Raw genomic sequence first — 14749 nt, forward strand, 5'->3', positions numbered from 1 at the left:
CACTCCATCATAATCTAGCGCCCTGCCTCCTCTACTGTCTGGGTTTTCCACTTTTCCCTGGCCCCAACTGCCAAATACAATGAATGGCTTACTTCAGGTCCTTCATAGCTCTCCTTTCTGTAGCATTGATATTGCAACTATTGCCCCTCCTTCAAGAAACTCTCCTACACCACTTTGCTGTAAGCTTCCTACAGACTCATTCTTCAGTGGCATTTTCACTAGTGCCCAAAGATGATGTACTTCCTTGGGTTCTTTCCTCCCCTAGCCTCTTTTCTTCTTATACTCAAGAACCCTCATCATCTACATTATCATCATAATCACTAAAATCATTGCTTGATCTATCTTCCAAATCTTCACTACTGGTCATATTATCCTAGAACAAGGTTAGGTAAACTACAGCCTTTGAGCCAAATCCAGCTCACAAGCCAAATCTAGCCTGCCACCTCACTTTATAAATAAAGCTTTATTGGAACAGCCACACTCATCTGTTTGCCTATTGTCTATGGCTGCTTTCATTTCCAGCAGAGATAGAGAGTTGTGACATAAATAGTACAGCCCTCAAAGCCTAAAAGATTTGGGCTTTGAAAAATATTATGGCCCTTTACAAAAAAAATTTTGCTAACCTCTGTTCTAGAAGGTAACACAAAGGAGTGCCTGGGTGGCTCAGCTGGTTAAGCATCTGCCTTCAGCTCCTGGGATCAAGCCCAACATCAGCACCCTGTTCGGCAGGATGTCTGCTTTTCCCTCTCCCTCTGCTCCTCCCCCTGCTTGTGCGCTCGCACACTCGCTCTTGCTCTCTCTCTCTCTCAAATAAGCAAATAAAATCTTTAAAAAAAAAGAGAGAGAAGGTAACATATGCCAAATAAACAGCCTTTGGACCCCAATGACAGTGCTATTAGTCAGACCATCCATCTCTGAGACCCCTGAGAGTTTTCTCATTGTTCCTCTCTAACTCCCTTCTCACCCTCACCAATCTACCTCCTATGGTGCAACTGAAGCAACAGTTTTAAATGCACAAAACCCAGGAGAGGTCTTTCACAGTCTAGCCCCTGCCTACCTTGCCTATCCTATCCAACCTTACAACCACTCCACCTGTAAGAAATACTGATTTACTTTATTCCCCAGAATATATCAGGCTGTCTCTTACCTCCAGGCCCACCCAAGATTTACTACCAAAGAAAGACCTATACAATTTTCCAGTTTCATCTTAAGGACAATCATCTCCATGAAGCCTTCTCTAACTCACCCATGCTGAGTCTTTCCCTATGTGCCCACTGTTCTCTCAACATATTTCCACTGTAAGTATTTATTTGGTTTTACATCATTTCCATATTAATCCACACATTCCTTAAGCAGGGACCCTGAGGCAGAGTAGAAGAATGGTTATAAAGGGAAGAGGGCTTTAAAGTAGGAAACCTAGGACTGAATTCCAGTTTTGCCTCCTCCTAGTTTTATGTTCCTAAGCAAATTTCTTAATTCACTTTCTTCACCTGTATAATGGCAATTATGTGAGAATTATTTAGTATTATTCTAATAAGCATAGTGCCTTGTACATAGTGAGTGCTCAACAGTTATTGGTTATCATTATATTCAGTGTTTTATCTCTCATACTTAGTTCAGAATTCAAGTAACTGCTGAGTGAAATAACCAAAGCAAGCTAGTTCTGCACACATTATTTTCAGCTGCATACTGGATACTTCCATCTGAACATTTGGTTCCACAAACTCATCATCTTTACTCCCAAACTGTTTCAATTACAGTAAGTGACCAACTTGTTAAGGTCTGCTCAGGAATTTACTGGTTTGAACAATGAAAGTCCCATATCCTGAGAACTCCGTCAGTCCTGGGCAAACCAGGACAGCTGGTCACCTTATTAGAGTGATGCTGCAAACCATAAAAACAGACATGAGTTAGTTTAAGAAACAAAGGGGGGCAAAGGGGTGCAGGAGAATTTACTGAAAGAATATAGAGCAATTCACAGAACCAAAGGAAAAGCTGTAGAATCCAATCTATGAAAAACTCAGGATGAAAACAACTCTGCAGATCTAAGTGGTGGGAATTAATGAAAGATTTCTTCATAGTACTTCTGCCAAGGTGAACAACTTAGGCCTCAGTATCAGCTCATTTAAGATTTAAATGCCAGGGACAGCATTTAATTGGCTTTGTGTTAACCAGAAAGAGCAAGGCACTTTAATTAACCAAAGGAGGCAGGAGATTAAAAATCTCCCCAAAAGATATCCAATGGCAGAAGAGTACCTTGCAAAGAAAGGTCAAATCAGAATGTGGTTTCCAAAAGAAAGGAACTGAACCACATCAACTATTGCTTGAACACATCACGACTTTAAGACTCCATGACACAGTCCCTGTTATTCATGTTATTTTTCTTTCATTTGGCAAACTCCTATTCATTCTTCAAGACCTAGTTCAAGCGTGATCTTCTATGTAACTTCATTCAACTTCCCTAGGTATAGTCACTCCTTTTCTCCATGCTCTCATAGTACTTTGTAAATTACATACCTGTATCATAGAACTTACCATGCTGTACACAGAGTACAGCTCACCCTTGAACAACGTGGGTTTGAACTATGCTGGTCTACTTATACACATTTTTTTACAGTACTGTACTGTAAATGTATTTTCTCTTCCTAATGGTTTTTATAAATAACATTTTTTCTCTCACTCACTTTAATGTAAGAACACAGTATATAAGACATACATATACAAAATATTTGTTAGCTGACTGTTTATGTTATCTGTAAGGCTTGCAGTTAACAGCAGGGTATCTGCAGTTAAGTGGGGAATCAAAAGTTATATGTGAATTTTTGACAGCACAGGGGTGGGCACTCCTAACCCCTGCATTGTTCAAGAGTCCATTGTATATGCTTAGGTATCAGTCTCTCCCACTAAACTGAGCAAGGACAGTGTTATTTATATTTATTTTTGGCATTAACAATGCCTGCCCAGCCCATAGCAAATGATAAATAAGTGTTTAATAAATCTATTATCCAAGTCACTAGGCTGTATGAAGCATCAAATTAAAAGGGAAGAGAGGAACTACTACAGGTAAACACGCTGACATATCAAAGAGATAGCTGACTGTGCAACAGAAGGATAGGCAAAAAAGTTATGAAGAGCAAAAACTCCACAAACATAGAAATTAAGGATAAAATTCTGACAAATCTAAGAACCCAAAGGCATTACTTATATAAAAGTAAAAACTGATATCCGTATGCATAATGGTGATTCCCAAGAAACAAGAAAATAACTAAATTATATTCTATCTAAGAAGGCAGAGAAATATATAGGACACAGAAACATTTCAAAATAAAAGAAAGTTTGGTATGTAAACAAGTAAACTCATAGCCCAGAAAACACAACCATTCAGAAAGACTGATTCCAAGTAAATATAGTCATGATTTTGTTTTATATTTTAACTATTAATGTTGGTATCCTAGGCTGTGACAAAATTTTTCTTAACAGCAAAACTGCACAAAGTCATATCCTCCTTACATTTTTACTATTGCTTTACCTTCAAAGTAAAGGAACAGAGACTAGGAATTGAGAATATAGCCAAATTCTATGCTAAGAAACCAAAGTCAACTTGGGAACAGTGTCAGTCATGGAAAGAGAATGTCACTGACTTTGAAGTTAGATTTTCCAGATACATTTTCTAACTCCTTTGCTGGATAACAAGAAGTCAGGTTACTCTTTCACTTCAAATATTATCCAGTCTATATCACATTTCACCCAAATAACTAAAATTCATTTCACCAAATGTAGTGACTATGACATTACAACATTAAACTATTCTTTTTTTGAGGTATGGGGGAGAGAGAGAGAGAGAGAGGTGGGGGGAAGAGAGAATCTTAAGCAGGGTCCATGCCCAGCTGGGCTCGATCTCACAACCCTGAGATCATGACTTGAGCTGAAATCAACAGCTGGACACAACCAACTGAGCCACCCCAGCATCGCTAGTCTTTATCTGAACTATCTTTATCTAAACTATCTTTATCTATTCTTTATCATCTGAACCCTCTGACTGATCTTTGTACACCACTGGGATATAGTCTGAAGTACACAGCATCACCAATGGAAGTATTTTTTTTTAATCAAAAATGTTTAAACTGAAGATAATCATGCCTCTAAAGCTAACCTCCAGTTTACAGAAAATCCAGAGGGTGTTAAGAAATAGGAGGAACAAGTTAAGCAATATCACAAAGAAACAGACAAATCCAGTAATTAGGACAGTTTATTAGACTTAACCATATGGAATTGCTGATACTTGACCCAAAAATGGAAATTTCATGTGGTTCAACTTAATACAAGAAAACTGACCTGATTTCTTCAACAAATTAACAGCATTTATAAAATGGTGGGGGACAATAGCCAAAAGGTGGAAGCAACCCAAGTCCATCAGTGGATGAATGGACAAAACGTGGTACCTACATACAATTGAATATTATTCAGCCATACAAAGAAACAAAATTCTGACACATGCCCCGACATGGATGAACCTCGAAGACATTATGCTGAGAGAAATAAACCAGTCACAAAAGGACAGATATTGTATGATTCTACTTATACGAGGTTCTTAGAGTAGTGAAATTCATAAAAACAGAAAGTAGAAGGAAGGTTGCCAGGAACTAGGGAGAGAGGGAATGCAGAGTTATTGTTTAATGGAGACAGAATTTCAGTTAGGAAAGATGAAAAAGTTCTGGAGATGGAACAGTAAGGATCATTACACAACAATGTGAATGTACTTAATGCTCCAGAACTGTACACTTAAAATAGTTAAAATGGTAAATTCTGTTATGTATATTTTACTACAATAAAAAAAATGTAAAGGAGACTTTGGAAACATAACCAAATGTGATCTGATCGTGTTTAATCCTGGTTCTAATGACCAAATATTAAGGGGAAAAAAAAAGTAAGGGACAACCAGGGAAATTTAAAATGTGGACTAGATTAGATGTTATTAGGAAATTATTGTGTCAGGGTGATACGGTATTTATGTAAAAATGCATTATTTTTTAGTGAGGTAGCCTTAAGTCTTCAGGAGTAAAATGTCATGATGTCTGTTACATATATAGATGGAACAAAAGATGAAACAAAGAGCTAACTGTTACTTATTAAATTCAAGTGATGTGCATATGGAATTTTACTATTTTCTCTACTTTACTACGTATTAGAATATTTCTATGATTAAAAAATAAGAGGAGGACCTGGGTGGTGCAGTCAGTTAAGTGTCTGATCCTTGGTTTCAGCTCTGGTTGTGACTGCGGGGTCTGGAGATTGAGCCCCAAGTCGGGCTCTGCCCTCTGCGTGGAGTCGGCTTGGGACTCTCTCTCCCTCTGCCTCTGCCCCTCCCCCACTCGCTCTTGTGCTCTCTCTCTAAAATAAATAAATCTTAAAAAAAAAATAATAAATTAAGAAAAAATTTAAAATTATTTCACTATGCATGTGTCTTAATCTCTCAACACTTTACCTATCATAATAAAAAGTTTGAACTTGATTTGGAAAGCAACAGGAAAAGGCACTAAAAGATTAAAAGCTTCGGTTCAAAAATGTATTTTAAGAAAATTATCATGCTGGTGGTACCTAGTATAGATATGGTTACTCAAGAAATGTTTTAGCGTTTACTTTGTTCCAGCCACTGTACTAAGAGGTAGGCAAAGGAGATATACAGTCTATGTGCTCAAAAAGTTCCAATCTAGTAGGAGAAAGAGATAAAACATAATTGAAATACATTATCATAAGTGCAATGAAAAAGATATATTCAGGAGTGAAGAATGATACCTAACTCAACTTGGGAAGATGAAGAGATTCAGAAAGATTTCTCATAAGAGCTAAACCCAGAGTTGAGTATTTAAAGAGGGGTAGGAATTAGCCAGGCAACAGGAGGCAGGGAAGGATATTCCAGTCAGCAGGATAGCCCTGAGAATAGAAATAGCACTGGCAAGCAGGGGAGGGCAGGATTCCAGATTATGTATAAGCATATAAGAAGTTCAGTGTTGCTAGAGCTTAAAGGGGCAGAGAGGGAGAGAGGAAGGAAAGTTGAACCTGGAAAAAATAATCAGGTATCAGACTCAATGAAAAATCTCATGGACTGGAGAAAGAATATCACTTTGGGGGCAACTTTTAAATTGCCAGATGATAAGTACTAAGCCTGAAAGTGGGCTGGAGGCAGTGAATAGAGAGGCAGGGCCAAAATCCAGAGACAGCACAGAGATTCAAGCTACATGACTGGCATCTGACTGAACGTGGACGATGAGGAAGGAGTCCAAGAAGCCTCTCAAGTTTCAAGTTCAGGTCACAGTGAGAGTGATGATGCCATAAACAGAAAAAAAAAAAAAAGGCAGAACATAGCTTTAAACACTTTGGGCTTAAGGAGCTGATGTGATGCTCATGTGATTAATTTCCAGCAGATGCTTAAAACAGATTTAAGTCCCCCACACTGAAATGATAGTTAAAACTAATGGAGCGGCTTGATGTGGGCAAGAAAAGCAGTCTATAGAGAAGAGAGTCACAGACAGAATCCCAAGACATGCCTACACTCAAGAGGTAGGAAGAAGAGTTGGCAAAACCAACCAAAAAGGAGTAATCAATGAGGCAGAAGGACAAGGAGAGATTTTATGCCATTAGTGAATTCAAGTAAAGATAATTATAACCTATCTGTTGTGTGATATATAGATTCCTGAAAAACTTCATGGGCTGCAAAATTAAGAAGAAAGAGGGAAATATATCAAGATGGTTAGGGCAATAAGCACCTTTAAGACAGAACACGGGGTTAAATGGAGCCTAGAGGCAGAATATGGGTGAAGGGGCAATGTGCATACTCTTGGACTTGCTGTATTCAACTGTGTTTCTGTACTTCACGTGTTTGTGTTCAAGTGCTGTTACTTGGGAGTGCTAAAGGGTTAACGTGCTGGTAAAAATCAACTCAAAAATCAAATATGAACCAACATGAATTCTGCATTAACTAACATTATTCCTCTTCAGCATTCAAGTATGAATTAGTTCATGTTACAAAAATACATTATAGCAGAACAGACTGTCAAAGGAGGGCTAGGCAGCAGTATCAATGCCATGGAGTCAACACCAAAAGAAATCATTGATGTCCTAGAATCATAGAGTACCATTGACTCCCAAATGTACAGTGTTTTAAGTATATTATCTAGTCTCTCTTCTCAGAATATTTATTAAATTTTATATACTCGTCACTAAATGAGCACTCAAAGCCCAAGGTCTCTACCCCCAGTGAGCTTCTTTACAGAGCCCACATACTTTTCTAAAAAAAATCTATTTAAATTCAATTTAGTCAACATATAGTGTATTATTAGTTGCAGGGGTAGAATTTAGTGATTCATCAGTTGCATATAAAACCCAGTGCTCATTTTATCAATGCCCTACTTAATGCCCATCATCCAGTTATCCCATACCCACACCTACCTCCCCAGAGCCCACATACTTTAACAGCTACACACACACAGAAGTTGTTGTAGATCATAGCAATTTATCCCAAAGAGGTAAAGGAAAATTTACTTAGGAAAGCTTTAGAGAGAAGAAAAACACTAGGGACTGACAGTACTAAGTATGTTATTGGTCAGTCAGGAAAGGCCCTATGAAGAACTTCTGAAGGTTGTTTTGTTTTGTTTTGTTTTGAACTAGGATGCCATGGTGTGGCAGAATTATAAGCAACACACAAAAAAATTTCTGAAAGATCAACCCACAATATACAACGTGAAGGGAAGATACTGGTGACAGGGAAACCAGGTGCACTATCATATTTAACACAGGTGAGACTGACAGTGGCCCAAACTAGCGTAGCTATAGTAAGTAAGGTCAGTATCAAAGGTAAAAATATGAGGGCTCTTCAGATAACTGACCAATACAGAACAGTGAAGGAAGGGAAGAGACAGGAGTCAGGGATAAGGTTTCAAGCTCGAGCAACTAGGTAGTACTACTTAGCAACAGAGGCTCCAGAGAGAGAAGCGAGTTTGGTAATGCTGGTCAAATCTGCAGATGAGAAAACGTATATTATCCCCAGTATTAGAAACTTAAGCATAAAGTTTAAGTGTTAAGCCCAAGGATATTGGTTGTTATTTTTTGGTGAAACCAACTAACTAGCTCCTTACTAATAAGGAAACTTTGTAATAGTAAAAAGGAAAAAAAAAAGGCAAATAAATCAGATGATAACTAAGATATCAGAAATTTTTATTAGCAAGGTTCTAAAACACCAAGATAGGAATTTCTGTGAAATCACCAAGATTCCTTAAATATTTTCCCCATTAATTTTCAGATGTATTTCATACAAGTCAGGTCTGAGGCTCCATGCAGCAGAGAGACAGTAAAGAACATGAACAAGAGTTCTGTCATATTGCTTCACTATAAGCCTAGGTCCTGCCACTTACACCCTCCAACCCATGACGTAGGGCTAGTTACTTAAGAATCATAGGCCTCAAGTTTCCTCAGCAGTGAATGTGGATAATAATAGTACATACTTCACAGGATTGTTGTGAAGACTAAATAATCCATATAAAATACTTGGTACAGGTACACTGCAAACAATAAATGTTAAGATTTTTTAAATAATTGTTATTATTGTTACTGATAAAAATGTTACATTCTTGAGGTACACAGGAGCAAGAAAAAGCAAAGTTGACCTGGGTGGCAAACCTGGGTGGCAATTACCAGAGTGTCTGATTTATAAGTATTCATTAAATGGAACATTTCCATTTCGTGCGCTTTTCTGTAAATATATTGTAAAAGTTTTAAATACTTCTGTAAAAGGGAAAAAAGTCTAAGAACAATGCCTTACATAAAAAGGACTGGTATTAAAACACACATTCCAGAGCAAATGAAGATAATTAAGAGTTTCCTTTTCACAATGTATTCCCTGGTTTTAGCTACAAAATCCATTCCCCCATTCATGCTCCAAACTGCTATCGGTGATAATTACTCCCTCCCCTATCTGTACCTATAGACCTCAGGAAAAATTTCATCCCTTTTCTCTACTTGAGTTTTATGAAGAAGAGGAAGAGAAAGGAAGAAGAGGAGGAAGAGGAAGTTCAAATCCTATTTCCATGTTATGACCATCCCCAATCGCAATTTTTTTGAAAATTCCTCCTTACATATGGGATAAGAGCATTATTCCTCCAGAACCTCCAGAATGTCCCCTGCCAGTCACCTTTTTCAATTGCTCTAATCATGTTGTACCTTCTAATTCACTCTGGAATAAATTCCTTCAGATCTCCCTTTCAAGGATCTCCCTATCAAGAAGTGTCCAAGCAACTCTTTGCCACAGATATATTTCTCAGACCACCACAGGCCATATGGAAGTCTCATCTCTTCACTCCCTAATCTATTCTTTCTTCTTTTTCACCTGAGTCTTCATTCACTAATTTCTTATGTGCCCCGTTCAAGTTTAGCACATACTTCCTATAAAATTCACCAACCTCTTTTCTATGAAGCTATTCTTGACTAGCTCTTCCTCCAACCTCTACCCATACACAATTTCCTGTGAATGGAACAGGTATAACTCTATACTTTTATTTTCTTTAGAAAATATGTATTTTATACTTGCACCTATCACCTTATTTGTGTATCAGCTGGTTGTATATTTTATCTTTTATCTATTCTATACGTGAAAAGGTAGAAATCACATCTCATAAAAGTGCATCTCACTGTTTTGAAATAGCCTGATAATCACAACTTCTACAGAGCTAAATTGTTGTGTAAGTTTCTGATTTAACACAGTTTCTAATGGATAAAACTAAGTTAGATACAGTATCTAGTCTTGGTTATACCTAAATCCACAACAGAGGCACTTACTTATCAGATTTGACCCCAGTTTACCCTTTAGTCACACTCCCTTCTCTCTCAGCAGTCCTACTGCATTCTCTCAGGACTGCTCAATTACTCCTCCCACAAGCCTGCAATGCCCCTTCCTTGTGCCCTCCCTTTTCCTGCATTTTATCGGACCAATTTTCTTTCATCTTTCAGGATCAGCTTACTCCAATTCATCCACTAGGAATCAACCAGAACATCTCTCTTGACTGCTCAGCCCCAAGTTAGAATTTTCTCAGAATATACTTATTGATGTACTTCATTGTAATTATCAGTTTACTTTTCTATTATTCCCACTGAACTGTAAACTCCTTGAGGTACACGCTGAATTTTATTCTCTTTTCTATCCCCTAACATTGTTAGACATCCAATTGACAATTAGTGAACGGATGTTCATACCCACTTCACGACCTTGTACATGCTACATAAGCACTCTCATGTTTCCTCCCCTAAAGTACTTTCCTCCTGTAAAGTAGGGATAATGCTATACCTAGTTCATAAAGTTCTTATAAGGATTAAATGAAGTCCCATGAAGCTCTTAGTATAGTGTCTGCCCCATAGAACTACCATTTGAACGTCTGCTATGCCTTAGTTACCCTAATGTATCCTGGGAAATGTAATGTTATGACCATTATTTTCAGGCTAAAAGGCTTGGCAAGTATGCCTCTTTTTCATGCATCCAGAAGTTGTCATTAATTACATTCTGATCATCAGCAAATATTTATTGCATACCTATTATATGCAGGAGTCCTTACGAGGTAGCACTGAGCTCCCAGAACACAATAATATAGGCAAGTAATAAAACAAAAACCTGTACCAATATCCAAGAGAGGAAACAAATGTTATTAGTTCTTCTGTACAAACAATATGGGTATTTTTCAAACTACGTCAGTTTTGCTTTATAATAGTGGTAAGCTTCAAAAACAATTATTGATGGGAAAAGTTCAAAATTAACTATCATCAAGTGGACCAATAACAGGAGGCAGTTCCAGAATTTCTTGTTGCGATCTCAAGTTTCACTTTTGCTTAGAAATATTTCTCACAAAAGAAATTTAACCATGACCAAAATAGATAGATAACCTTTATTTGTGTTATTCAAATGGGAATTCCACAGTATTTCCTTAGGTTTTTTCCAATTAGCATTTAATTTTGTAGCTCTGAAAAATCGCCTGAATTTTGTCTCTCTACAAAACTGAACGCCGACTGTTTTCCCACCACCGTCTCTCTTTAAGACAGGAAAAATGCACACTTCTTAGTCACATTGGCCCTTTATCAAGAATTACAAAACTGCAAATCATGTCACCTAGTATTAGAAAAGGACGCTGTGGACTTAAAACCACGTTCTGCCTAACAAATCCAGAGGTCAGAGTCCCAGGGAAGTTTGTGCTGTATACTACATTGCTTTCAGTAGCTGCAGAGAGACCTCTAGCGCTGCCTCAATAAGCCGAGTTTGCAAATACTACCTGCTAATGTCACCTTAATGAAACAATGGCAACGTGCAGAGTAGCAACGAACTAAGTGACCAAGATGTTTACAGTTTTGCAACCACTTGGAAATTGTACCAGCTTGAAGCAAGAGATATATACAAGACCGTACGAAGCTATGTATCCAATTTATTCCGGTAAAACATGTCAAAGAAATTATTATCCTATGCACAATCCCACTACTAGAACGGCTAAGAAAAGAGGTCCCGTGAGCGGAGGTAGGAACGTCTCTTCCAAAGCCTCAACACAATAGATGGTAAACTATTGTCCACCTTCAGCTTGCTCCAAATGCCAGCAGTAACAGGAGTATGAGCTGGAATAGCTCAGCAGCACTGGTCCAAAGGACTGGACTGGAATATGAGAAAATGGTCCCGGCGCATCCTACCCTCCCCCATTCACCACCCTCAAACAAGTCAGTTACCCGGCTGGTCCCCACCCCCCTCTGCGGGCCGCCACCGCCCGCCTGGGCCCGGCTCGCAGGAGATGTGCGCGGGGACCCGCACAGCCCCGACTCCATGTGCGGCAGCGAGGGGGCCGCGCCGGGCGGGAGGCTGCACGGGCAGCCGGCGCGAGTCGCGGCCGCCCCCTCCGCGGTGCGGTCGACGGACCAGGGCGGCAGCATCCCGGGCCCGCGAGGCCCCGGCCCGCGGACCCCGCCTCAGCTCCACATCCCTTCCTCGCCGACAGCAGGCCGCGCCCGCGTGACGGGGCCGAAAACCCGGCATTTCCCGGTCCCCGCTCCGGCAGTTCCGGACGGCGGCTGCAGACCGGCCCGCGGTCCCGTCGCCCGCTCCGCCCAGCCCGGGGCCGCGGTGACGGGAGGCGGCGGCCAACTCCGACCCACCGCGAGCCGGCGAGAACCAGCCCGGCGCCGGCCCCCCGCCCCTCCCCGCCGCCGTGGGGCCGGCGCGGCCAGGCGGGCCCAGACCACGGAAGCACACTCACTTCCACATCGCGGCCCTTGTTCTTAAAGCTTTTGATGCGGTGGTTCTCCAAGCCCGGGTTCTCGGCCATGGCTGCGCGCGGCTCCGGCGGCGGCTACTCCTGCGGCTGCGGCGGCGGCGGCGAGTCTCGGCGCGGGAGGGGGAGGTGGAGGAGGGCGGGAGGGGATGGGAGGGGGAGGGGGAGAGGAGAGCACGTTCCGTGACGCCTCCGAGCGCGAGGTGGCAGCAGCGCCAGGGGAGGCGCAGGCCGACTGCTGGGCGGGGCGGGGCGGGGCGGGGCGGGAATGGCGCGGAGTCGTGGTGCGCGCCCGGCGAGCTGGGGTCACGTGACCGGGGCGGCCACCGCCTGGACGCCTGCCCGACTGTTCTCAGGATGACCCCCACCCCGCGCCAGGGCCTCCCCACAACCCCTGGAGGATGCAAATCATGTGCCAGCAATGGAGCCGGATCGGAGCGGCTTTTACTGCCCCCTGAGACCCGGAGCTGCGGGCAGAAACTACAGTTCCCAGCATGCCAGGTACCGGCGGGGGTAATTCTCCCGGCCTTGACAGAACGGGAAGAATGCCGGGAACTCTGTGCGCGCGGCTTTCAGTGCGGCGCGCTCTGTGCGCCTGGGCGCGAAGCCCCGCCCCCAAGGCTGCCTCTGGGCGGGGAAGTGGGAGGGGCTCTCCAGGAGATGGCACCTTGCGCCCTATTGGGAGGGAGGGGCGGGGCTTCCTGGGAGGTGCGTCTCGCTCCCAGTAGCCTAGAAAATTAGAACCCGATCGACGGTGTGTGCTACGCTTCCTTGCTTCTTTGGGGTCTCCTGGAATAGCAGCCACCCTCATTCGTTGTTCCCTTGCTCTGCTTTGGTTTTATAAATAGTAATTATTTCCATCTGACATGTAGATTTGCGATGTATGTGTTTATGTATGTGCTACCTGGCTTATTGCACTGGAATTAAGCTCAATGAGAGCAGGGATTTTTGTTAATTTACTGCTGAATTCCTTGCGTCAAAACAGTTCTTGGGGGGCGCCTGGGTGGCTCAGTCGTTAAGCGTCTGCCTTCGGCTCACGTCATGATCCCAGCGTCCTGGGATAGAGCCCCGCATCTGGCTCCCTGCTCTGCGGGAAGCCTGCTTCTCCCTCTCCCACTCCCCCTGCTTGTGTCCCCTCTCTCGCTGTCTCTTCTCTGTCAAATAAATAAATAAAATCTTAAAAAAAAAAACCAACAACAGTTCTTGGCACGTTGTGAATACTCAGTAAATACTTGAACAAATCAGCGCTGCAGCGTTCTGTTTCTTCATCATCCTCCCAAACCCGGTTCTGCAACCTTCACACTGGCAATTCCTGCATTTCCATGTCCCCAACATCTCTCGTTCCATCACCACACATAATCTTCTCAGCCTTCAGGAAGCAGTCAAATTCTCATCTGCAGACTCTCCATTTTGTATCTCCCCGTAGGGTCATCGGAGGACTGATTACAGGAAATTTGGATCAATGACACTAACAGAAAGTAGCTTCCTGGAGCAGTTGGGTTTCTTTGAGTATATGTGAAATAATCATTTTCAGAATCTATGGCAGATATAAGCAGGTATGCAGTATTATAGTACAATTCAAATGATACTGAGGTAATTCAAAGGTTGGTAGAAATATAACCCTAAAGAGATTAAAGAAGACATTTTTCCAAAGCAAAGGGACCTAAATATCCCACCGTCCAGGGGTCATGAATTCAGAGGCCTTACAGTGGCCATGGCATTTGTTTTGTGAGTGGTAGGACGTGGCCTGTTGATAAACATAGGCCCATTTGAAGGCTTCAGACCAGTGTTGCCAAAGGTCCAGTTTTTCAAAGAAAACCAAAAGGCTGTGTTTTCCCCTCATTTTTGAATGTCAGTTTGCATTTTTAAATGCACTTTAGTGCATCAGTCACTTGAGAATTTCAGGCCTTCATGTTATAATATCTGATCCTAATCCAACCACTCATTCCAAGGGAAACAATAGCACATGCCTAAAATTTAGAATAGATTACTTCAACTCTAGTTCTTAAGGCAACAGAAGTGTATGTTTGCCAGTCTCCCTGACTGACTGCAAGAGAAACTTCTAGACTGCTGCTCTATTTCTATTATAATTTAGCAAGGCATTCTCTTTAAAGGTTACTTTACACCCTTCCACCACAAGACAGCCTGGTTCCTGCCTCCACACAGCTTCATGTCTGTCAGAGGAGACAGACAATAAAACAAGTTATCACCCCAAAAGTGTGGTGGTTGTCAAGAAAGGGGAAGGAAGCTCAAGACTCACAGCAGTGAGATCTTTATAACCTGCTGATTCTGAAGACCCCTAACATATGAGGATAAGATCACAAATGGAGGTCTACATATCACATACCTAAATATTGAGAAAGTATAGGGGCACCTGGGTGGCTAAGTCAGTTGAACGTCCAACTCTTGACTCTGGATCTCAGGGTCGTGAGTTCAGGCCCTGTGTTGGGATCCACACT

General features: G+C 41.8%; 1 protein-coding gene across 1 annotated transcript in view; it reads right to left on the reverse strand.

Annotated features, from left to right (window-relative positions):
* KPNA3 (karyopherin subunit alpha 3) overlaps nt 1-12441 on the reverse strand; it is a 101891-nt gene extending 89450 nt beyond the window's left edge. Inside the window, exon 1 of the mRNA XM_045869399.3 lies at nt 12276-12441. Coding sequence (XP_045725355.1) covers nt 12276-12344 — 69 coding nt within the window. The 5' untranslated portion in view covers nt 12345-12441. The remainder of the gene's footprint in view (nt 1-12275) is intronic.
* Nucleotides 12442-14749: the final 2308 nt, after the last annotated feature.

The sequence above is a fragment of the Mirounga angustirostris genome, unplaced genomic scaffold (genome assembly GCF_029215605.1).
Source record: "Mirounga angustirostris isolate CCGP_5_RB_7025 unplaced genomic scaffold, mMirAng1.0.hap1 SCAF_3, whole genome shotgun sequence".
Taxonomy (NCBI): Eukaryota; Metazoa; Chordata; class Mammalia; order Carnivora; family Phocidae; genus Mirounga; species Mirounga angustirostris.